The following is a 24,804-nucleotide window of genomic DNA, read 5'->3' as shown; positions in this document are numbered from 1 at the left end:
TAGAGTTTACACAGTGTTTGTCAGTTCTATTAAGGTGTGAAAGTTGGCTGGCTTTGAAATTCTTTCTTTTTTTGTTTCATTTCACTAATTGTGTTACTCACAAACACAAACAACATCAACAGCAGACCATCATTCCTGTTGAAATATAGACCCACACAATGCTGGACCAGAAGCAGAGACACTGTCATCATGCCAAAAAGAGGACACACGTGTTGCTACCATACAGCATCTGTGCCAGACTAACCTTAAAATCATAGCCCATCCAATAATCAAAAGTTGTCAGCTGTTTTCTTTCTATGAAAATAAGTCAAATAAAAAATAATAATAAAAAACTCCACATAATCTCCTTCCACATTTCATATTGTAGATCCTAGTAGGCTTCTGGCCCCAGAACCAAAATGAATGGATGAGATAGGACTCTGTCTACTGGCTGCAAAGCCTGAGCTGGAGTGACCCCTATAAACATATAGCTTCTATGGAAAAGATGTTGTAGAGTGTGGATTTTATTAGGCTATATTATTAACCAGGTCATTGTTAAACCAAAACACCAATTAAGTGTAAGCGTAAGATGTGCATTACAGAGCCTCTTCCTCCACCACTGTGAAAATTTGATTCATGTGTTTTACTGAGGCTTTTGTTTGCATGTAGATGATGACTTTCATGATAAATGCCTAAAAGCCAAATGAATTGGCTTGGCTGCATAAAAGACCAGGTGCATCTGCTACCCTGAAAATGCCATATGCATTCTCTGAGAAGCATAAACAAAGGGTCATTGAGTCCAGTTCAGTAGGATTAGGCCCAGCAAATCCACTCTGCAAATTAATTACAGCTTGGACAAAATTATGTTTGCCATCATCCTTCATTTTGTGCCTTAAAAACACTGTTTCCATTTCCTGGAATGCTATGCAGGTAAATAGAACTGTGGTTAAGAAACAGAAAGAAGTGACATGGTCTGCCTTTGTATCAATCTCCTCTCCACTTCAGTACTATTATAGCTCCACACCTACACACAGACCCCAAATTTAGGATGTTCATTTCTCCATTTCACAGCAAAAAAAGGCCCACTGCATTAGCTGTGGGACTATAACATTAAATATTACACAAAATTCATTTATAGATTTTGATCCCATGATAAAGGTATCAGTCCCAATCTGGGAGGTCTCACATCCTGTTTCATCAGGATCAAAATATAAAGCTTAAAACTCAATACCAATACCTGACCTACAGGACAAGCAGAGATGAATTAGCAGTAGGCTTTGCAAAATTTGAATTAAATTAATTTAAAACAGACATCATGTTGGAACCGTGTAACAGGTAACATGTTGAATGGTATGTGGAGATGGAGCAGAAGTAGCTTCCGAAACACTGCACACAGCCTCGCTTTCTGAAAACTTACTAAAGAATGTTGATGTGTGTGTGTGTGTGTGTGTGTGTGTGTGTGTGTGTGTGTGTGTGTGTGTGTGTGTGTGTGTATACATATATATCAAGATACACAAAATAGTTCACAAACCATTCAGGCTTCATCAAACATGTAACAGATGTTTTTCAGTAAAAACCTTCAGAGACATCTTTTTTGGACCTCAAAGACCAATACCTGATTGGACAGCCAAGCCATGACCAATGAGAAGTTCTGTGACATGACTTCAATTTGCTCCATGTTGTATTTAGAGGTCTTAAACCATCCATCCATCCATTTTCTATAACGCTTATCACTTTCGGGGTTGCGGGGGGGCTGGAGCCGGTTGTCAACGGGCGAGAGGCAGGGTACACCCTGGTCCGGTCACCAGTCGATTGCAGAGCAACACTCAAGACAGACAACCATTCATGCTCACACTCACACCTAAGGAGTCACCAATTAACCTAGGGGAGGAAGCCGGAGCGCCCGGAGAGAACCCACGCATGCACAGGAAGAACATGCAAACTTCACACAGAAAGGCCCGAACCGAACCGGCGACCTTCTTGCTGTGAGGCACGCGCACTACCTGCTGTGCCACCGTGCAGCCTGGTCTTAAACCAATACAATAAATAAAATGAAAAACTTTTACATGTGCTGGAGTTTATTGCCATTTTTTCCCTTCAGTACCCTTCAGTACAAGAATTTTATGAATGTAAAAAGGGAACCAAGAGTCTCCCAGTTGTTTTTAAAGCAATTGGTTTGACAACCATCTATTTCCCAATAGTGATCAATACCTGTGATTTGAGCAATAACTGCAATAATACCATACTACAATATGTATGCTTTCTCCAAGGCTGTTTTCTCCAGTTAGATTCTGATTGGAGAACCTATTGTATTCTTTAATTATCATCAACCAAGGCCACTGAAGGAACTGAGGTTTCTAAGGTGTACTGGAGAAAGAGAGAGAGGATTCGCGGCTGCCTGTTCATATTTGAAGCAGTTGTAGAGGAGCAGAGGAAATTACTACTGACATGGATTAGATACACAGAGTGCAGACTGCCCTGCTGATAGTACTGACAGTATTGATTGAAAGATATCTGTGTACTCTCGGTTTTGAGATGCATCAGCTCTTTGATGTAGCTCCTACATGTAAAACCTCATATACTCATTGAGATTCTCATTGTGTTTCTCTATTAAAGGGAAATTCACCACAAATCACTTAAGTGAACTATTAAAAACATTTGATCGTCGGAGAGGAATTTTGATGATGGCAGTAACTCAGTACATGGGAACTTGGCTTGGGAACCAGAGGATAAACGATTCAAATGCATTGTCCAATGAAGATTACTACGACTACTAAGCAGTTTCATACTGTGATATAAAGAACAATATTTTGCATCAGCTTGTGAACTGTGGCTGGGAATGCATGTTAATCAAGTGCAGGATGACTTTCAAACTGAGTCTGCCACAAAGTGAGTTATTTATAACCTTTGTTTCTTCAGAGGTCAAGATCTCTTTTGCAGACGAGACCTAAGTCTAGCATAGAGAAAGAAAAACAAACATAACCAGTCATAGCAAAGTACACATACAAACGATGAACATAACAAGACAAACACAAGTTAATAACACACAAAGAACACTTGCCAGACATAACAAAAGCACATACAGGATCACAGACATCACTATATAGATTTAAAAATTGAAAGTTAGCTTTTTATTTATATTGGAGACATTCCAGTTTTGACACCCTCTGTTATTCATTCCTTTTTTAAGGTGCAATGTCGGAGGAGGAGGACGAGGAGGAGTGGGATTGAGAGTTTCTTGTTTAGAGAGAGGAGTGACCTTTTTCACATAGTATTATGATATGTGCATGTTACTCTTGTAATGAAGTGCACAGCACGATGAAATACTGCATCAGGTTCATTTAAGGGAAGAACAAGAAAAACTACTGTGTGTAGCAGAGCAAGTGTAACACATCATTTCCATTCGTGACCAGACCTTTGGAAAAATGTTTTACATATTTAATTAAACAGAAAATAGATAGATAGATAGATAGATAGATAGATAGATAGATAGATAGATAGATAGATAGATAGATAGATAGATAGATAGATAGAGATGACAGACAAACTGATAAAATCATGTCGAGGCTTGCACTGATCAGTCATGAACAGTCAGTCAGTTGACAGAAAATCAAATTTAACAGTTAAATAAATCCACACAATAGGAATATATATACGTGTGTGTGTGTGTGTGTGTGTGTGTGTGTGTGTGTGTGTGTGTGTGTGTGTGTGTGTGTGTGTACACACATAAGCACAAAATTTTACACACAATCTCATTGAGGTCTCCTCAAAAATTGTGCTGAATTGATTTGGGCTCATCAGCTCAATGTTTCTAATAATTTTGCTTTGTTGGGATAGATCATTTGTGACCATATCAGATTCAAAGGATTCTTAGATGGATTTGTGTAAAACAAACGAACAAACAAAAAACCCTACACAGTGATATGTCACTCTGATACATCATTTTGATATTGTAATATAAAATGACCCTTACCATGACAAAGTCTTCCATATTCAGTCCATATCATTCACACATTTTTTTAGTTTTAATATCAATCGTTATGTCTTCCTGTCCTTACCGCCACAGTGAAGCCCCTCCCCCTGTCTCCATTGGAAGCCCAGTCATCAGCGCCAGTGGGCGGAGCTAGTGAGCAGCAGGCCTTAGAGCTACGGGTCCGGGCAGTGGAGGAAGAGAACCGGGCACTGCGCCGGGAGCTCAGCCGGCCTCCCAGGAGCCCATCTGCACGCCTTCCTAATGGTGGTCACCATGGCAACCAAAGCCGAACCCATTCAGAGGAGGGCACTGGCGACAATGAGGGCCAGAAAATTGCGACAGTGGGAAACAGCTCAGATTGTGTGCAGCAACCAGTGGTGGATAAGTGTGAGGTGAGATATGTTTAATGTACAATTGTCATAAAAATACTCATTTGATTGATTTTAATGTTGTCCATGGGAATTATGATAGGTATTCATTAACATCCTTTCATTTTATAATTAAATTATAATTAAATTATAATTAATTAATAGGAAAAAAATAATGACAAAAAAATTTAATCATTCTCATTGTTAATTTTTGTTTGTGCGTGGTGCATGTCATGTATGTAATTTGAAAAGTCATCTGACAAGACATCATCCCACAGCTTCTAGCACACCACTCGAAACCTTTTTTGTCCAATAATGCAACATGACCTCGCAGATGTTTTCCAGGAACCAGGGTACCCTGAGAACATTGTGAGAAAATATTGTACCTTGGTTTAGCCGCCTATTAACCTAACTGTCAGCAGTGATGGCATTGGTTTGCTATTGGCATCAGGCTCGCTATCACAAGACTGGCTAATGAGAGCACTTTAACACAGCCATGCTGTAATCCCCACAGTGACGGTACCTCATAGTACCACAGCACGTCACCTTTTAGCTCAGTGGGAGTTTGTCTGGATGAATGGAACAGCCTGCTTTCAGGTAGTCAGGATTCTGGCTCAGTAGTATGAAGCTGGCTTGTGGATTTACACAGCACTTGAGTATTTACGTGAAAATAATTTCATTGTACGCACATTTCTTTACAAACTGGGTGTTGTTTTTGGCCACATTAGCAACATGGATCTGGGGATGGCAGTGGTGATAGGTTGGTCCACCACTTCAGTCCTAACTGACAACTATTGAATGGATTGCCATAGAATTTTATTCCGACCTTCATGTCCCCTTGATGAAGTGTAGCAATCTTCTGACTTTTCCTTAAGGACAGTCATCAAGTCAAAATGTATGCTTGACTTTGATTTATGACGACATACATTAAAAAATATAACAATATTATATAAAATAACAGCACTCCCATCAGCCTCAGCTGTAATTTGTGTTTATTGAGAATTTGCAAAACATGGTAAACATTGTACCTACTAAACATCAGCATATTAGCATTGTCATTCTTAGCATATTAGCATGATGAAATTAGCATTTTGCTCAAACCACTACTGTGCCGATGTATGGCCTCAAAGAACTGCTAGCATGGCTGTAGTCTCACTCTTACGTCCTTACAACCCTGAAAATATTCAGGATGTGATAGTAAAATTAAAAATAAACCCAGGGAAAAAGGACGCAAGGAATGGTTTGAAGCTCAAATAAGGAATCTATTGACAAATGGAAACAGTTGCTGAACATCAACAAGAAGCACATAGCACTATGGCTGTAACAGACAAATATGCCAATAGTGGCACAGCTGCCGCAGGCTTGTATCAGCAAGATTTACAGGCCAGCAAATTTATTCTTCAGGCTCTATGTATAAGTTTGATATGCTAATGGTGAGTCAGGAAATATCAAAGAAAGATCTAATGGATATTTACAATTGATAGTTTTTAAATTGGTGCCTTTGTTGGCTGCAATACCCGTGTTGCAGTTCTGCTAGTGACAAATGTTGATAAAAATCAGGTGGCTAATGATGCATTCCACGCAATGGTGGAAGAAAGGGGAAAATGGAAAACCCATTATTCTTGGTAGCATTCACTTAGTTTTGCAAGACAAAAAAAAAACTGTACTGTACTGTAGGTATTTGTTGTTGTTGTTGCTGTTGTTAATATTTGATACACACTTACAGTAATTTAACAAATCTATTTGTTTTATGCTTTTTTGCATTTAGTCTGTATAGCTCAGACTAAGAATATACCAAAAATAACAGGAGGTTCAGAACTGGTTTTCCTCAAACACAAGAGACACACACCAAGTACTTTCCTATTGGCAGGTGTGTGATTTGTGTGCATTGCTTTGCTGAAAGGATATGCCCTGAGATGTTTGCTTATCACCACCTTCTACTTTCCTCCCACATCAACTGTCAATCACACACAGTTGTTGGATACGGCCAGGAACTGTTTAAGAGAAAAGGGACCGGAGGAAAAGCAGAGCTGCTTCAGGGTAGATGGAAGAGGAGAAATTAATTCAATTCAATTTTATTTGTATAGGGCCAAATCACAACAGAAGTTGTCTCAGGTCACTTTCCATATAGAGCTGGTACAGACCAAGCTCTTTTAGCTACAGAGACCCAACAATTCCCCCATGAGCAAGCACTTGGTGACAGTGGCGAGGAAAAACTTCCTTTTAACAGGCAGAAACCTCGGGCAGAACCAGACTCTGGGTGGGCGGCCATCTGCCTCGACCGGTTGGATGAGAGAGGAAGAGCAAGAGAGGGAGAGTGAGGCAGACAGACAGACAGACAGACAGACAGACAGACAGACAGACAGACAGACAGACAGACAGACAGACAGACATGCAGTCAGAGAGAGAGAGAGAGAGAGAGAGAGAAAGAGAGAGACAGAGAGACAGACATGCAATCACAGTAACAGTGACAGAAAGGGCAATGTGACTGTAGTACTGTTGCAGCAGTGGTTGAACATGACTCCTTCCCATTTGGAGGGATGGCCTAGCTGCCCTGATCCCTGCAGTGAAATCACTGAAGAAGCTCTGAGAAATGAAAAGTAAATACACATGGAGTTTTGACATGTCAAGCTGGCGTTGGGGAGAGATGAGCTAAAATTTGAGTCATAATGTAGGATTTTAAGAGAGAAGTCGTGCATTTCAGGTAACACCCAACAGTCATACGTGGTGAAATCCTCCACTATGGAGATAGGGAGACTTTTTTTTTTACCTTGAACAGAAAAAAAAAAAATTTAGAAAAAAAAAAACAATAAAGACAAAGGGGCTCCCGCTCCGGCTCCCAGGCAGGAGCCAGCTCCGATCGTTCAGTTTCATCCGTGACCAACACATCACTAATTCCTCTACCTGCTCCACTGTTATAAAAAATAGCAGCACAGCTTGGTGGGCGTTATCCCAGTAATTTCTCTGTGTGAGAAATACAAGTTGTGGCGTGTGAGTGTGTGAACTGAAATGCGTGTGTCTCACGGCCAATGCGTGAGGCTTGAGAGCTTTGTGATTGTGTTATAAGTTGATGTTTTACCACCGCCCCTCAGAACATTTACTGTGCAGGTATTGCAAGTAACCATCAAGTTTGTAGGCTGAGGTAGTGTGAAAAAGTTCCAGATAGCCGATCCTTTCATTCGCTTCATTTTGAAAACAATGTGGTCCACATCATGTGTGCTTCAGCACTGTATGTTGCTTGCACATGACGACCCTCACAGCACCTATAGCATAGCATTAGACTGAATAGATCAGCCACTATGTATCGGGCCCAATGTCACCAATACCCGATCTAGAATTTTCTTCAATATCAGGACCAATACCGTTGCTAATATCAGATCGGTGCATCCCTAGTTCTGAATCAGTGGCGTAGATGACATAGGGTTGGTGGGTTTTGGAAACCCATGGGCCCTCTTGTGGTCAAACTTTAAATTTAAATTTAAATTTTTTTTTAATGTAATGTTGCCACGGTTGACCCTCGCAGCGGCAGGTAGCTCGGAGTGTAACTTCAGACTGGGTCACTGCATTGTGTTGCATATAAGGGGGGATATGAGCGCCCCCTCCCAATTTAAACTGATCCATGTATCTATTGATTGTGATTGGCTCAGCCGCTCAGCCGCTCCGTTATTTTTCTGGAAAAAAAAGAAAGAAAGAAAAAAAAGCAAGGTAGAGGCAAAGATGCTTAAAAGAAAGAAGCCACCAGAAAAAGAGATGTGTGGTGCAGATAAGCGGAGGGCAAAAAAGAAAAAGAAGTTAATTGAGGATGCGGCCAAATGCACAAAGCTGACAGATCTCTTCTGTAGTGGTGGGAGCAGCCAGGCCAGTGACGACACGGGTCCGAGCAGCAGCACGGCCACAGCAGGTAAACAAGCACTGTCTGCTGTAACACTGCACTATCATGACCTCAGACTTGAGACTACGGTTGTCACAAGAACCGACACTACCGGTAATCTGAACGTGACCGAACCTGGATCCGCTCCAGCTGCTTGGTGTGGCCACAGCCACAGTTAAAGCCCATAAACATTACGCGCCATGTGTCTTTCTCCAGTCAGTTGTCATGGGAACAAGACGCTCTGACGGAAGTGCGCATTTAGACCATAATACATTTTATTGTAATTTTATTTTGTGTATTTATTTGTATCAGGATTGTGTTGGGAAAATGTTATTTATGTGTTGTTATTTATGTTATGTGGTCATGTATGTCATTTATTTATTTATTTATTTATTTATTTATTTATTTATTTATTTATTTATTTATTTATTTATTTATTTATTATTTTAATTTGCCTGTTTGCATAGGGTCTGGGGAAAGGGTGGGAATGGATGGCAATAAAACAAGGCAGCTATTTCAATTCTAATCACTGTCATGGTGTATTCCTGGCTTACTTATTCCTTACTTTTTTGGCTTTTTTCTGTCTATTCGCGTGTGCAATGTCGTGGCCCCTTTGACCTCAAAACCCATGTTGAATACAGCCTAGCTACGCCACTGTTCTGAATCTATTACCTTGAAATATAAAAAAAGGGTGAATATTATAAATAAGTATTGTAAGTAAGTAATGGAAGTAATCTAAGTACGTTAAATATTAACAAAGTTGTACTAACTGTCCTTTAGAAAGGTTAACTTCTCAAATTGCTATGCATAAAAGTGTAGGAATATCCTGATGGAAGATTTCTGTTTTTCATTTGGGTTAATGAATGAATGAATGAAGAATCGATTATAGATATTAGCTTTGTAATGCATCATAAGAGTTAAACTTTACAGGAGTCCGTGCCTGGAGTAAGAATGTGTGGCTGCAAGGCAACAAACCATAAGCAGTTGACTTAATATTACTATGGAAGATATTCCACTTTTACTTTCTCAAATTTTTTTCAAAACATTTGACCAGTTAATAAACTCCTTTATATGGGGAGGGAAAGTTCCAAGAAATTCTAAAATTCTACTTCAGAGGTGCAAAATGAGTGGTGGCATAGCATTACCCAACTTTCAATTTTATTATTGGGCTGCCCATATTCACAAGGCTCTTTACTGGCTCAAGCCCCCTAATACTCCCTGGTGTAAATTGGAGCCGCTTTCTTGAAACTCATCCTCCCTCTCTGCTTTGTTGAACTGGAGGTTGAGGGAGGGACGCTGGCGTTGACTGCTCACCGTTCTCCCACCCGCGATATTGATTGTTTCTTTTATAAGTCCCCTTGCGCTATTTTAGGCTCGTTTTTTAACTGCACAAATTATTTTAATTGCGATACGTTCTGCTTCTTAAATCTTTCTGGACACACGATCCTACCATTACCCATTCTTCTACCGGTGGGTTACCTGGCTAAGGTACCTGCTACTGGCGACTGGCTCTGGCTGTCGACTTCGCCCGACTGGATCCTTCCAAAGAGTCATTACTGACGGCTTCCTCTGCGCTATCACTGTTCCATCGCCGTTTCGAGTCCACACTGAGAGGTTTTCTGGCGTCTGCTCCATGATCTGGCTGTCAGCTGGCTGCTAAATGGTGCTAACCTTGTTTGGCTAGCAGCTGGCAAGGTTTGGCGGCTAGCCGGCATCCGTCCTGGGTCGGCATGGCATTCACTTATTCCGTCTCACAGCTCTGCAAGCTCAATTCTGCAATCACTCCTGGACTTAATATCCCCATTGTTAAAGAATTCGGACTTTTGCGTCGCTCCGTTATGCCCACCAGAGTACACGCAGAAACTTTGTTGACCACCAGCGGTCCGAGCAGTGCATCCGCCCCATCTGGACGCCCGTTGCACAATTGACATGTCATCAGAGCGCAGCCACTACCATGCTATCTCACTCAGGACAAAAAACGTGGAGTGGATCACAGCCTACTCCGGTCCCTACAGAGACACTCCACCTCCACCAAACCAGGACACTCTGTCAAAGTTGAAGTTTTTAATGCACAATCCATAAATAACAAGGCATCCTTTATACATGACCACATCATCAACAAGGAGATACACTTCATGTGCCTAGTTGGGACCTGGCAACAGCCAGAGGTCTACACTAGTCTTAATGGAGCTTGTCCCCCTGGCTACACCTACCTCAGTAAGGCCCGCACCACTGGCCGCGGTAGTGGACTTGCTTTTGTGCACCGGGGAGACTTTGAGTTGTCCCCCCATCCCTGCCTGTTCACTCCTCTTTTGAATGCCTTGCATTCAAATGCAAACCACCACTTTCCCTTACAGTTCTCCTGATTTAACCAAACCAAACCCAGCCTTCATCCCCCAAGATGCATGGCCTCCTCACCACACTCTGCATAACCCCAGGGAATATCATCATACTCTGTGATTTTAATATTCATGTTAACAACCCCTCTTCCTTTTCTGTAGCTGAATTCCTCAATCTTCTGGACACTCTCAACCTCATTCAACACGTCAATGTCCCAACACACTCCAGAGGCCACACTCTTGACTTGTTGATCACCAACTCCATCCTTGTGAGCAATCTGTCAGTGCATGATCTGGGTGTGTCTGACCATAAGGCCATCTCGATGGAGCTACCTACTCTGTGCCCCGTCAATAAGCCCAGCAGACAAATCAGTTTCAGGAACCTTAAAACATCAACCCAGTCACCCTGACTACTGACCTCTGCCATCTCTCCACTGCCAACCCCCCTTCAGTTACTAAATCTGTGGATTTCTACAATTATTCACTTAGCAACCTCCTGTACCGCCATGCCTCAGTCAAGACCAGAACTGTCACCTTTACACGCTCAGCTCCCTGGTACACTATTCAATTCAATTCAATTCAATTCAGTTTTATTTGTATAGCGCCAAATCACAACAGAAGTTGTCTCAGGACACTTTCCATATAGAGCTGGTACAGACCAAGCTCTTTTATCTACAGAGACCCAACAATTCCCCCATGAGCAAGCACTTGGCGACAGTGGCGAGGAAAAACTTCCTTTTAACAGGCAGAAACCTCAGGCAGAACCAGGCTCTGGGTGGGCAGCCATCTGCCTGGACTGGTTGAGTCAGAGAGGGAGAGCAAGAGAGAGAGAGTGGGACAGACAGAGAGAGACAGACAGACAGACAGACAGAAATGCAGTCAGAGAGAGAGAGAGAGACAGAGAGACAGACATGCAATCACAGTAACAGTGACAGTGGATGTAATAACAGCAGTAGCAGTTGCAGTGGATGTCAGGCAGGGCCAAGGCAGGAGATGCAGCCGCAATCCACAATCCAGATTCAGCCACTGTGTGTGGGAACCTGCAAGACGACACAGCACAGAGACTCCAGGGAAGGAACTAAGTTAGTAACACACCGTGGTAGGACATGAAACTGTGCAGATGGAGAGGGAGAGAAGGACAGAGGAGCTTGGTGTATCTTTGGAGGTCCCCCGACAGTCTAATCCTATAGCAGCATAACTAGGGGCTGGTCCAGGACAAGCCTGAGCCAGCCCTAACTATAAGCTTTATCAAAGAGGAAAGCTTTAAGCCTACTCTTAAATGTAGAGACAGTGTCTGCCTCCCGGACAAAGACTGGAAGATGGTTCCACTGGAGAGGAGCTTGATAGCTAAATGCTCTGACTCCTGCACCAGACCTGCATTCTGGGAACGCAGTGTTCGAGTGGGGTAATAAGATACTATGAGCTCTTTAAGATAAGAAGGTGCCTGGCCATTTATGGCTTTGTAAGTAAGGAGGCGAATTTTAAATTCTATTCTAAACTTTACAGGGAGCCAGTGCAGAGTGGCTAGTATTGGAGAAATATGATCTCTCTTCCTGGTTTTTGATATTAATGCCTGGTATTAATAATCTCAGATATATAATAATCTCAGACCCCCCTACACTCTGACAACATGCAGGAGCAGTGCAACAGCTTCATCTCCTTCTTCAAAACTAAAGTTGGAAACATCCGCTTCCTTCTCTCCAGCCCTTCTGCCACCTCTGCATCTCCAGTCACATCTGCTGATCCTCAGCCCGGAGCTGCTCAGCCCCTCTGCTGTTTCAGGGACATCACACAGCATGAGGTTGAAGACATCATTAGGAAGATAAAGCCCTGCACCTGTGCCCTGGACCACAGCCCTAATAAAGTCACTCCTCTGCAATAAGTCCCATGATCATCAAAATTATCAACCACTCCCTCTGGTCTGGCCTTGTCCCCTCCTCTCTGAAAACTGCTGTCATCACTACTCAAAAAGCCCAGTCTTGACCCCGAAGATCCTGCTAACTACCGCCCCATCTCCAACTCCCTTTCCTTTCTAAGGTGTTGGAAAAGGTAGTTTATGCTCAACTCCACAACCACGTCAAATCAAACAGTCTGTAGAGGAAGTTCTAGTCTGGTTTTTGCTCTGGCCACAGTCCTGAAATGGCTTTGGTCAGGGTCACCAATGACCTACTGATGACAACTGATGCTGGCCCTCCATCACTGCTCATCCTTCTCGACCTCACTGCAACATTTGACACCGTGGACCACCGCATCCTTCTACACCGTCTTCACTCCACCGTCGGACTCTCTGACTCTACTTTGGCCTGGTTCACATCCTATCTTATAGACAGAATGGAGTATGCGTCCCTGGGAGGTGCTAAATCAGACATGCACTCTGTCACCTGTGGTGTCCCTCAAGGATCAGTCCTTGGCCCCTTCCTCTTCACTCTGTACATGCTACCCCTTGGTCGTGTTATCAGCCAGCATGGAATATCTTTCCATTGCTATGCTGATGACACCCAACTCTACATCAGAACAAATCTAACCCCCTCTGTAGTCCTATCCACACTTTCCACCTGCCTGGAGGAGATAAAGGCATGGATGATGGCTAACTTCCTGCAACTCAACAGCTCTAAAACGGAAGCCATCCTCATTGGCACCCCACACCAGACCCGGCCATCCACTATCACCAGCATCACCTTCTCTGGTCATGACATCCACCTTTCATCTTCAGTCACTAACCTCGGTGTCAGAATGGACCCTCACCTGGCCTTTGAGGTCCACATCAAGTACCTTTGCAAGACTGCCTTCTTCCACCTCAGGAACATTGCAAAACTCTGCCCCACACTCACTCTCTCTGATGCCGAAAAACTTGCCTTTTTCTCCTCCAGGTTGGACTACTGCAATGCACTCCTCATCAGTATCCCCAGCAAGAACATCCAGCCATTGCAGTACATTCAGAATTGTGCTGCTAGGATCCTGATGATGGTGCGAAAATATGACCATATTACGCCTGTCCTTAAGTCCACTGGCTTCCTGTCCAGTACAGGATTGAATTCAAAATTTCCCTGCTGACCCACCAGTGCCTCCATGGCACTACTCCCCCCTGCCTTAAAGAACTCCTCACCCCTCAATCCTCCTCACGCCATCTTCGCTCTGGACAGGCCAACCTCCTCCAGCCTCAGAGGACAAGGCTTCGAACTATGGGCGACCGCACCTTTTGCACATGTGCTCCCAGTCTGTGGAATGCTCTCCCTGACCACCTAAGGGCACTGCAGAGTGTGGATTCTTTTAAAAAAAAAGGCTTAAAAACCTATCTTTTTAGAAAAGCATTTGCATAGACTGCAAATTTTAAGTCATTTTTGTTTGTTTGTTTTGCATATTGGTCCGTTGACCTATATGTAGCCTCGCTCTGCGCTAATTTTACTTCTTTTTATTCTGACATTGTTTTTTTACCCTTTTTGCACTGTAGCACTTTGAGGTCATTTGATGTAAAGTATGTTATAAATTACATTTATTATTATTATTATTATCCTCCATGCCACTAGAAATTAGCTATTACACAGATAATCCTGCTGTCTTCCATACGCTAAAAATTTGGCAACAATTTAGATTTCACTTTATCTGCATCATTTCAGGCCCCAATACACAATAATCACTCATTTCCCCTTTCATTGTTAGACTCAATTTTCTTGCAGTGGTACGGAAAAGGTATAAAGAATTTTCAAGATTTATATGTAGGTGGGGTATTTTCTACCTTTTCTTCTTTGTCATCTTCATGTGTGTTACCTCAGTCACATCTTTTCAGATATTTTCAAATTAGGAAATATATTTCCTCCATCTTTCCCTAACCTTCCTTCACTTCCTCCTAAACCTCCATGGACTGATGTGTTTTGTTTGAATATACATCAAAAATCCTGAATTTCCAAACTTTTCAGCTATCTTGTCTCATTCAAAGATGGCGGAACTATTAATGCCAAAGCTAGGTGGGAACAGGAGCTGGGAACAGAGATAAGTGTGGGATGCTGGGAGGCAGCCATTAATAGAGTTCAAACTACTACTACTACGTGTGCTAGGCTCAGCCTGATACAACTCAAAGTGTTGCACAGGGTTCATCTCTCCAAATCTAGGCTTTCATTTATATCCAAATGTTTTAGACATCTGTAGCAGATGCCAAAATAATCCCTGCTATCTCAGCCACATGTTTTCCCTATGTCTAGAGTTGCATGACTATTGGAATGGATATTTCAAAACTATGTCTACAGTGCTTGGTCTCAATTTGCAACCATGTTATCATGTTGCCATCTTTGATGTCTCCCTCACAAAATGATTCAAAATGCTTTAAATGCTAAACAGAAACAAATAATTGCATTTACATCTCTCATAGCTTGATGTACAATACTGTTACATTGGAACTCTCCTAAGAGTCCGTCCTTTTCCCAATGGCTTAGGGAGGTCATGTTTTTCCTTAAATTAGAGAAAATAAAGTCAGGTCCTCCGACTAATCAGAGCACTACCAGAGTAAATAGTTAAGGTTTTATTCTGTACCTAATGGCATCGACCCCCTTCACAGTGAGGCACAAAATGTGTGTGTGTGTGTGTGTGTGTGTGTGTGTGTGTGTGTGTGTGTGTGTGTGTGTGTGCAATACAATTTGGACTACAGTTAAATATATATTTAGAGCAATGTCTATTTAACATCATTTAATGTGCATTTGTATATTATTTTTCTTCTATTATACTGAAATACTTTAATACTCTTATTTATATTTGTACAAGGAAACTGTTGATTACTGTCTTATGTATGCCTGAAAGAAAGAAAGAAAGAAAGAAAGAAAGAAAGAAAGAAAGAAAGAAAGAAAGAAAGAAAGAAAGAAAGAAAGAAAGAAAGAATAAATAAATAAATAAATAAATAAATAAAATAAAATATTACTATGGGTGATCAGAATTCTTCCCTTGATAAGTTAATGTTCCACTGTATGATTTGCTATTAACACTGTTCTCTTTGCTGAAAGTAAAGTAAAAAAGTAAAACCTTATGTTTTATGTTTGCAAATTTCATGTTTTCCTTTTTGTTACTTGCAAATGAAATTTTTCTACCATGTGATGTGCAGAATGAGCTTTTCACTTCTTCTTTTTCAGTCTTTTCCTTATTATCCTTTTCTCTAATCCTTCTCTCTCCTCATGATCTCTACAGACCATCCATGTGGCCATCGTGTGTGCAGGTTACAACGCCAGTCGAGACGTGGTGACACTGGTTAAATCTGTCCTTTTTCACAGGTACAGCAATGCTCTTTTATTATTCTTTTGTTGGTTCACCAACATATTCAATAATATGTTTAGGCACAGGCAAGGTTGAGTTTGATTTGAGAAGTGGGGGTCTGCTATTTTAAGGCTGCCTCGAATCAATTACTCTTACCTTACCTACACCACTTCACAGTGCCTAATCCCATTCACCCCTACCTCTATACCAAAGCTGGAGAACCTCAGGCCATACATGGCCCGTGAGACTGTTTGATCTGGCCCACAAGGCAATTCAGAAATATAGAAAAGCAATTACTTCAGCAATAAAGAAAATACTGTAAAATAAAAGTGCATTAACACAGTTTTCCAACCAACCAAATCTGAACGGAACACACACAGAGTGGCTGATATAATGTCAATGTATCATGGCGGCTATCAACAAAACATAAGTAGATGTGGAGTGTCACGCTTTCTTTTTTGTAATTCAAGTTTTTTATTTAGGAGTGTCACACTTTCTAACAGAAATGGACAATTTATTTTTTTATGTACAGGGGCCAGTCTGTGTGCCTGAGTTAGTTTGTGGGTCACAGTGATGAAAATGGCTAATCTAGAGTGTCATTACACCTACAAACATGCTAAACTGGATGAGTCGCAAGGACACGTGCTTTAATAAAGTTAATGTTCTTCAGTGAGCTTGGATTCTCTACAAAGAGCTTTCACATGACCTCATTCTGACACAGACAGTGCAGTTTTGTGGTGAGTGAGGCCATCCTGATACAATTACTGGCCCAAGTGGCCTACCCAGACATTTAGAGCCCAACCCATAGGGGACACTACAAACACCAAAATTGTATTCCTCAAAACCCAGTGGACAGAATTTCACCAATTTCGGTGTGCATGCTCTGGGAGCAAGAATTAATCCTAATCTGAAGTGCCACGTTGATTGTTGAAAGTGGACATGGCCTATCACATATTTACTCATAACTTGGATTGGCATCCAATGCTACCTCCTGAAAATTCCCGCCGAGTTTTGTTTTAAGATTTATACAACCAATTGTTTTAAAATGTTAGGGCTCAAAGTTATGCAGAGAGTTTGAATTTTGGCCTATCGAGGTGCTTCCTTCTGTTCAGCACAAAAGGTCTTGAATATGGTATCACCACTTGTAGGTGTATTTGTTGTCTTGTTCTGCAGCTCAAATTTCCAAGTGTTTGAATAAGATAGCATAATTAAACGCAGCCAAATAACAGGAAGTAATAAGCATGTGCTTCCCAGGAAATATGAGGCCAATAGCCTGAAATCTCAGTGTGCTCTACAAAAATCCACTGTACCAGTTAGATTTTTTTGAAAAACAGTAATGTGACTAGAAAGTAACATGAAAAGAACTGTTTATTCAATTCAACACCAAAATGGGTATATGGCATTGTGGGACTGAGATTCACATTTCGTTTTTTAAATGAGCAAGATCAGTTGAAAAACATTGTCACCATCAACCGAAACAATTTGCTTGGGATGGGGCTTATCAGAAAAATATCTGTAACTCATTGTGTAGTTATCATAAGTCTTCAGGCCAGTGTTTTGAACTCAACCGACAGAGGAAGCCAAAAACATGTACCTGAAAATCAAGTGGACCAAATTTCACCAATTGTGTCCACTGTTGATTGATGCAAGTGGGTGTGACTTATCACATAATTGCTCATAACTCAACATCTCTTCTGGCTTTCAACGAAGGCAGACGCTTTTTCTCTCGCTCCCTCCCTGCCTTTATCTGCCCTGCTGCTGCTCTTTGTCTTGTGCTGTCTCTGTCTGATCTATTGGAGCCTCTCTCTGCATTTCTTTCCAAAACCTAAAATCATGGATTTGATCAGCTGGTCTCTCAATGCAATCGACCAAATTTTCTTGACAAAGAGACTGGGTCAAGGAGAGCCCTCCTGCCCTGATGGAACGTTTGCAGCCGGATACACGATGGACTCCTGGGAGAAGTGGAGGATCGTGTGCCTGTCGATCCTTTCCACTGGGGATGTTGAAGATGTCTACATATTTGAATTTATGATAACAGGCTTTCTGCTGTTTGTAGTTAGCAGCTTCCTGATTTATCGCAAAGTTTGGAAGATGTTGGCAGCACTTTTGGCAATCGAGAAAATGCCCATCATACGGAGGTAATGTGCAGGGCTGTCAACACTCTGACTCAAGCGACATGTGAGCTCGGTCACAAACTGGATGCGATTCTTGATCAAAATCGCAAGCTGGATGTGATTCTTGATCAAAATTGCAAACTGGATGTGATTCTTGATCAAAATTGCAAGCTAGATGCGATTCCTGAACTCCTTTGCAGGGTGGATGCCAACTTGGAGAAGTTGTCAGCTCGGCTCGGCTGAAATTGGCCACCGAATTTGGATAAATTTAAAGTACGGCCACCAGGAGACTCAGAGAGACTCAAGGCCCTAACCCAAACAATTTTTATCTTCATTGGCTCCCTAAGATAACCGGCCTTCCCAAGTTCAGTATCATTTAATTTTTTATTTTATTTTATTATTTTTTCAGTCAAGTTTTGAGAATATTTGCTGGATAATCTACAATTAGCTTATGTTCTATGGTTACCTAATGTTGATCAGTAATGCAGCTGCTGCTACTAACTCATCAATTCTTGTATGTGCTTCACAAGAAATGTCAACATAACCGGCTTATGCATTTGGTAGTTCCTTGATAGTCTTTCTCAAACTCGATTTAGACTTTTTTATACTCTCTGTGTGAAAGACCCTTTTAAAAATGCATGGATGAAATTGATTTTGTTGTACAGTATGTCTGATGAAGCAAAAGAGAGAGAGAGAGAGAAAAAGGGAATGGGTCAGAAAGGGGGACTGAATTTGCATCTTCTTAATGACAAGCTTTTGGCAACTACAGAGGAAATTGGTTTTGGTTTCTGAGAAAGATGCAGCATAGCTGAAGTGGTTAGGTGCAGAAATGCAGAAGCATGTAATTAACCCTCAACCCTAGCATTTTTGAGTGTGGATGGATTACTAAACAGTCCTGCTGGGCAAATACCCAGGAGCCCAAGGACCTTGGTATGAGGTGTTAAAATTTCTTGTTGGAAAGTCAGTTAGATGACTAGAAACTGAAAACTGAAACTGAATAATGACCACAAAGAGAGACAGACGTGGTCACAGCTGCTTACAACTGATTAGCACAATTAAATCTGAAATCTGAAAGTCAATCTGAAATGTACATATTATTAGCAGATCTCTAGTCAAGTTATGTCCTAGAAGAGTTGATCTTGAAGGTGTGTCTGCATTCAGGTCAGGATTTGGTAAAAACTGGGGTTGATGTGTTCTCATGAGACACTGAGAAAGTGATGGAATTGGTATTGGGAGAGAAAAAGTTGAATGCTGCATCCATATTCTACATGGTGGAAGAAACTTCCTCTTTGAAGTGGAAGGTGAAACCTCAGGTTCAGGGCAATACTTCACTCCTCTCTGAGCACAATGAATCTGTATCTGTCTGCTCTGAAAGTTTTGACCAGAACAAGATATTAATATTGCACTACAAAGATTAGATGAATAGACTAGCATGGACAAGGCTCTGATAATCAGCATTTAATTTACATATTTGTCTCTTTATCAATATAATCCCATATGTCCAGTGAAAGACTTGTTGCCATTTGTCCAGAGGATGCGAAAACCATTTTCATGTGCACTGTTGCTGCTGTCAGCCAGTATGAAACCAGAATTCTGATACATTTTGACAGATTCCAGCCCCCAGTGCTTATTGAGCAAGTGCAGCTGACGCGCTCTTTCTCAAGTCATTCAACACAAGGCACCCCAGAGTGTTCATATCCTCAGCTCAGTGTCACAATCTCTTGACCTGATTTTGAATTCCTGAATATCTATTTTACACATACACCCCTCTTTGATGTGTGTGAGCTGATGTGATCCATACTACACTTTTAAGAGATGGTAACAGACTTTTTATACTTGTGCTATAATTTTGTGGCCTGTGCTACAAATCCTTAAAGCTCTATAGCAGCTTGACATACAGCCCTGACCTCTATACTGTCCTACCTAATCAAGGCCAAAAGCCCAAAAATGGAAAACATCAGTGGCCATATTGTGACAAGTTCAGGGTTTTAACTCAACATGTTCACCATAAAGTGCTTGTTTATTAGCATGCATATTAATAGCATATTGGTTTGGTAGTAGTCATTATATAGCAATTACTAATGCATTATTCTGCATGACCATATTCTACAACTACAAGAGCTTTCCCCAAATTACCTTCTAATTACTGCTTATTGACTTTAATTAAGGAAATTACTGTGTTAATAACCTGATCGTAACCCCCAGAATATAAACCTTATATAACCTCAATATAAACCACCTTAATATAAAATGTGACCAAATACACAAATCCCCATGTACAATGTAAACAATAATAATTGTTGATAACTGTTTAAACCCAGACATTTGTTCATGTACAATAATATTTAATGATGCAAAATGACATAACCTAATGTTGATACTTTTACAGGAATTTCTCATTTGATAAAAATTCTTTATTAATTTAACTGTGGTATAAGACTTTAATAAACATCAATATTGTGTAAGTACATCAGACTTTGGCAAGTTTCTATCTACAACTACCTGGGCAGATTCATGCTATATCTTAGAATTGGTTTTCCTCACTAGTTATTCCAAACATTGTCCACCATACTTCAAAAACCCATCCTTACCTATATAAATAGTCCAAAAGATTGGTCCTTTTAGTGTTGTAATAAAGAACCCCCAGTGCAAACAGGATGTTGCTGTGAAAGAGCGTAGAACTCATTCAAGTTTGGTTATGTGTCCACAGGCGGAATCCACTACATTTCCATTTCATCACAGACTCTATTGCTCAGCAGATCCTGTCCTCTCTGTTCCATACCTGGATGGTTCCTGCCGTCAGGGTCAACTTCTATGATGCAGATGAGCTGAAGGTGAGGAACACAAGTCCCAGTTTCCCTTAGAAAGCTGCATGCAACTACACTTAATGCCCTTTCGACCATATTCACACAGCAGCCATTTTGTTCTGATGTCACACTCACAGTGGGGAGCTTGAACAGTGTTAACAAAAGGATAATGTCGTACTGCTGTGTTCCAGGTTGCAAATCATATAGAGGAATGACATCTGCCAAATTGTTATCATTTCACCAGTTCCCAATTGATTAGCAACTAAAAAGACAAAGGATAGTGAAAATCCAGAGGGACATCAGGCCATATTTCAAAACAACGTATTTGATGGCCCATTAGCTACAGTTGGACAACTGGTAACATTAGCATTCAACCACTCCCAAACTAACATTAACGTTTGATAGCGTTACATGAAACAATAGGAAAGGCAGAAATTAATTCTGAAATATCAACGCACTTGGACACATTTATATAAGACTGAAAGCAAAACACCATGGATATAACCAAGCTATCAGTATAACATAAAGTAATTTAACAAAACACGGATGTCTTGCCAGCCACATCATGCAACACAAAACACTCACCATTCCTTCTGTTCATACAGATTAGATCTAATACTTGTTTTGGATGGGGGCGGCACAGTGGTGCAGCAGGGAGTGCACGTGCCTCACAGCAAGAAGATCACCAGTTTGATCCCCGGGTCAGACAGGGCCTTTCTGTGTGAAGTTTGCATGTTCTCACCGTGCATGCGTGGGTTCTCTCTGGGCACTCCGGCTTCCTCCCACAGACTAAAAACATGCTCATTAGATTAATTGGTGACTCTAAGATTGTCCTTAGGTGTGAGTGTGAGCCTGAACGGTTGTATGTCTATATATGTTGCCCTGCAATCGGCTGCCGACCGGTTCAGGGTGTACCCCGCCTCTCGCCCGTTGACAGCTGGGATAGGCTCCAACCCCCCCGCAACCCCGAAAAGGGATAGTCAGGTATAGACGATGGATGGATGGACTTGTTTTGGATGTAATCTGCATGAATATTACACAGAAGTAGGTGTTCCAGCGAGCCTAATGTCACGTAACTGATTGAAACAGCACGTTTCTGAGGTCAGGTGAAGAGACAGCAAAACAGTTGGCATTACATTGCTGACTTGATTACATCAAATGTGTTTTACTTCCATTCCTAAATAAATGTTCCCAAGATGTTCTTTGGTATTTCAGAATTAATTTTCACCTTTCCTATCATGTTTTGTAACACTTTCAAATGTAATGTTGTATATAATGTAATGTTAACCAGTGGTTCAATGCTAATGTTTGCTGTTGTCTAATGGTAGCTAATGGTCATCAAATACATTGTTTTACCTTAAAATATAGCCTGATATCTCTCTGGATTTTGCATATTACTATACTATACTATACTACTTGCCACCTGAAACACAGCAGTATGACATCATCCTTTTGATAAACGAACTGAGCTTCCCACTGAGTGTCAAAAGAAAATGGCATCATCATGTGAATATGGGTTGTAGTGGTAAATCAAGCGGTTAATTAATTGATTGCCACCTCCTTTGATACTATGGAGAGGTTATGAGCTCTGTAAACAATCCTTAAGGTCATGTAAACAATGCAGTGATAAAATCCAGTCAGTTTAACAGCAAATAATCCGAACCTTGTTGTGGTGTGGTGTTTCAGTCTGAGGTGTCATGGATCCCCAACAAACATTACTCAGGAATCTATGGCCTGATGAAGCTTGTGCTCACTAAGACACTGCCGTCCGACCTGCAGAGAGTCATCGTCCTGGACACAGACATTACATTTGCCACTGACATTGCTGAACTCTGGGCTGTCTTCCACAAGTTCAAAGGTAACAAAGTTCCTGCTTTCAGACAATTTCTGCAATTTCACTGCATGTACATGAATATTTTTACCAAGGGTTTGACCAGGATAGCTTTGTAAAGGCAACGAGTAGTGATTTAATTTAAGAAAACTACTGATTTCAGTGTTTCCCCTAAAACCAGTTTTATCTCATGGAAATCTTCCGAGACCGTATATAGGTCTTTATTGGACACTTAAACCCATGGCATTTGTCTCTCTTTTGTTTATTATATTTTATAATTCAATTCAATTCAATTCATCCATCCATCCATTTTCTCCCGCTTCAATTCAATTCAGTTCAATTCAATTCAATTCAATTCAATTCAATTCAATTCAATTCAATTCAATTCAATTCAATTCAATTTTATTTGTACAGCGCCAAATCACAACAGAAGTTGTCTCAGGCTACTTTCCATATAGAGCTGGTACAGACCAAGTTCTTTTATCTTCAGAGAACCAACAATTCCCCCATGAGCAAGCACTTGGTGACAGTGGCGAGGAAAAACTTCCTTTTAACAGGCAGAAACCTCGGGCAGAACAAGGCTCTGGGTGGGGGGCCATCTGCCTCGACTGGTTGGGTGAGAGAGGGAGAGCAAGAGAGGGAGAGTGAGACAGACACAGACAGAGAGACAGACAGACAGACAGAGACAGACAGAAATGCAGTCAGAGAGAGAGAGAGTGAGAGAGAGAGAGAAAGAGAGAGAGAGAGAGACAGAGAGAGAGAGAGAGACAGACATGCAGTCACAGTAACAGTGACAGTGGATGTAATAACAGTAGTAGCAGTTGCAGTGGATGTCAAGCAGGGCCAAGGCAGGAGACGCCGCTGCAATCCACAATCCAGATTTAGCCACTGTGGAACCTGCAAGACGACCAAGCACAGAGACTCCGGGGAAGGAGCTAAGTTAGTAACACGTGGTGGTAGGACATGAAAGCGTGCAGATGGAGAGGGACAGAAGGACAGAGGAGCTCGGTGTATCTTTGGAGGTCCCCCGACAGTCTAATCCTATAGCAGCATAACTAGGGGCTGGTCCAGGACAAGCCTGAGCCAGCCCTAACTATAAGCTTTATCAAAAAGGAAATTTTTAAGCCTACTCTTAAATGTAGAGACAGTGTCTGCCACCCGGACAAAGACTGGAAGATGGTTCCACAGGAGAGGAGTTTGATAGCTAAATGCTCTGACTCCTGTTCTGCTTTTTGAGACTTTAGGAACCATAAGTAGACCTGCATTCTGGGAACGCAGTGTTCGAGTGGGGCAATAAGGTACTATGAGCTCTTTAAGATAAGAAGGTGCCTGGCCATTTATGGCTTTGTAAGTAAGGGGGAGAATTTTAAATTCTATTCTAAACTTTACAGGGAGCCAGTGCAAAGTGGCTAGTATTGGAGAAATATGATCTCTCTTCCTGGTTTTTGTCAGAACACGTGCTGCAGCGTTCTGGAGCAACTGGAGAATATTCAGCAACGAATTTGGGCAGCCTGATAGTAAGGAATTGCAATAATCCAGTCTGGAAGTTACGAATGCATGGACTAGTTTTTCTGCATCATTTTGAGACAAAATATGCCTGATTTTTGCAATATTACGTAGGTGAAAAAAGGCAGTCCTTGAAATTTGTTTTACATGGGAGTGAAAGGACATGTCTTGGTCAAAGATGACTCCCAGATTCTTTACAGTGGTGCTGGAGGCCAGCGCAATGCCATCCATAACTGCTATGTTATCAGAAAGTGACTTTCTAAGATGTTTAGGGCCTACTACTATAACTTCAGTTTTGTCTGGCTTTAGCATCAGAAAATTGCAGGTCATCCAGGTCTTTATGTCATGAAGACATGCTTGTAGTCTAGTTAACTGACTGGTTTCTTCCGGCTTCATTGATAAATATAGCTAGGTATCATCTGCATAGCAATGAAAATTTATTGAGTGCTTCCTGATAATCTTACCTAAAGGAAGCATATATAAGGTGAATAGAATTGGTCCAAGCACAGAACCCTGCGGAACTCCATAGCTGACTTTAGTGAGCATAGAGGAGTCGTCAGTAACGCGTACAAACTGAGAGCAATCTGACAAGTAGGATTTAAACCAGCTTAGCGCAGTTCCCTTAATGCCAATGAAATGTTCCAGTGTCTTCAATAGGATGCCATGGTCAATGGTGTCAAATGCAGCACTAAGATCCAATAAGACTAGTACAGAAACAAATCCTTTATCAGATGCAATTAGAAGGTCATTTGTAACTTTAACCAGTGCTGTCTCTGTG

The 24,804-nt window shown here is 41.4% G+C and overlaps 1 protein-coding gene across 1 annotated transcript in view; it reads left to right on the top strand.

Moving 5' to 3' along the window:
• large1 (LARGE xylosyl- and glucuronyltransferase 1) overlaps positions 1-24,804 on the top strand; it is a 203,605-nt gene that overhangs the window by 104,125 nt on the left and 74,676 nt on the right. The window contains exons 3-6 of the mRNA XM_070992582.1: positions 4,046-4,344; positions 15,703-15,785; positions 20,593-20,716; positions 22,376-22,547. Coding sequence (XP_070848683.1) covers positions 4,046-4,344; positions 15,703-15,785; positions 20,593-20,716; positions 22,376-22,547 — 678 coding nt within the window. The remainder of the gene's footprint in view (positions 1-4,045; positions 4,345-15,702; positions 15,786-20,592; positions 20,717-22,375; positions 22,548-24,804) is intronic.

The sequence above is a fragment of the Chaetodon trifascialis genome, chromosome 22 (genome assembly GCF_039877785.1).
Source record: "Chaetodon trifascialis isolate fChaTrf1 chromosome 22, fChaTrf1.hap1, whole genome shotgun sequence".
NCBI lineage: Eukaryota > Metazoa > Chordata > Actinopteri > Chaetodontiformes > Chaetodontidae > Chaetodon > Chaetodon trifascialis.
This window is presented reverse-complemented; position numbering and strand designations above follow the sequence as displayed.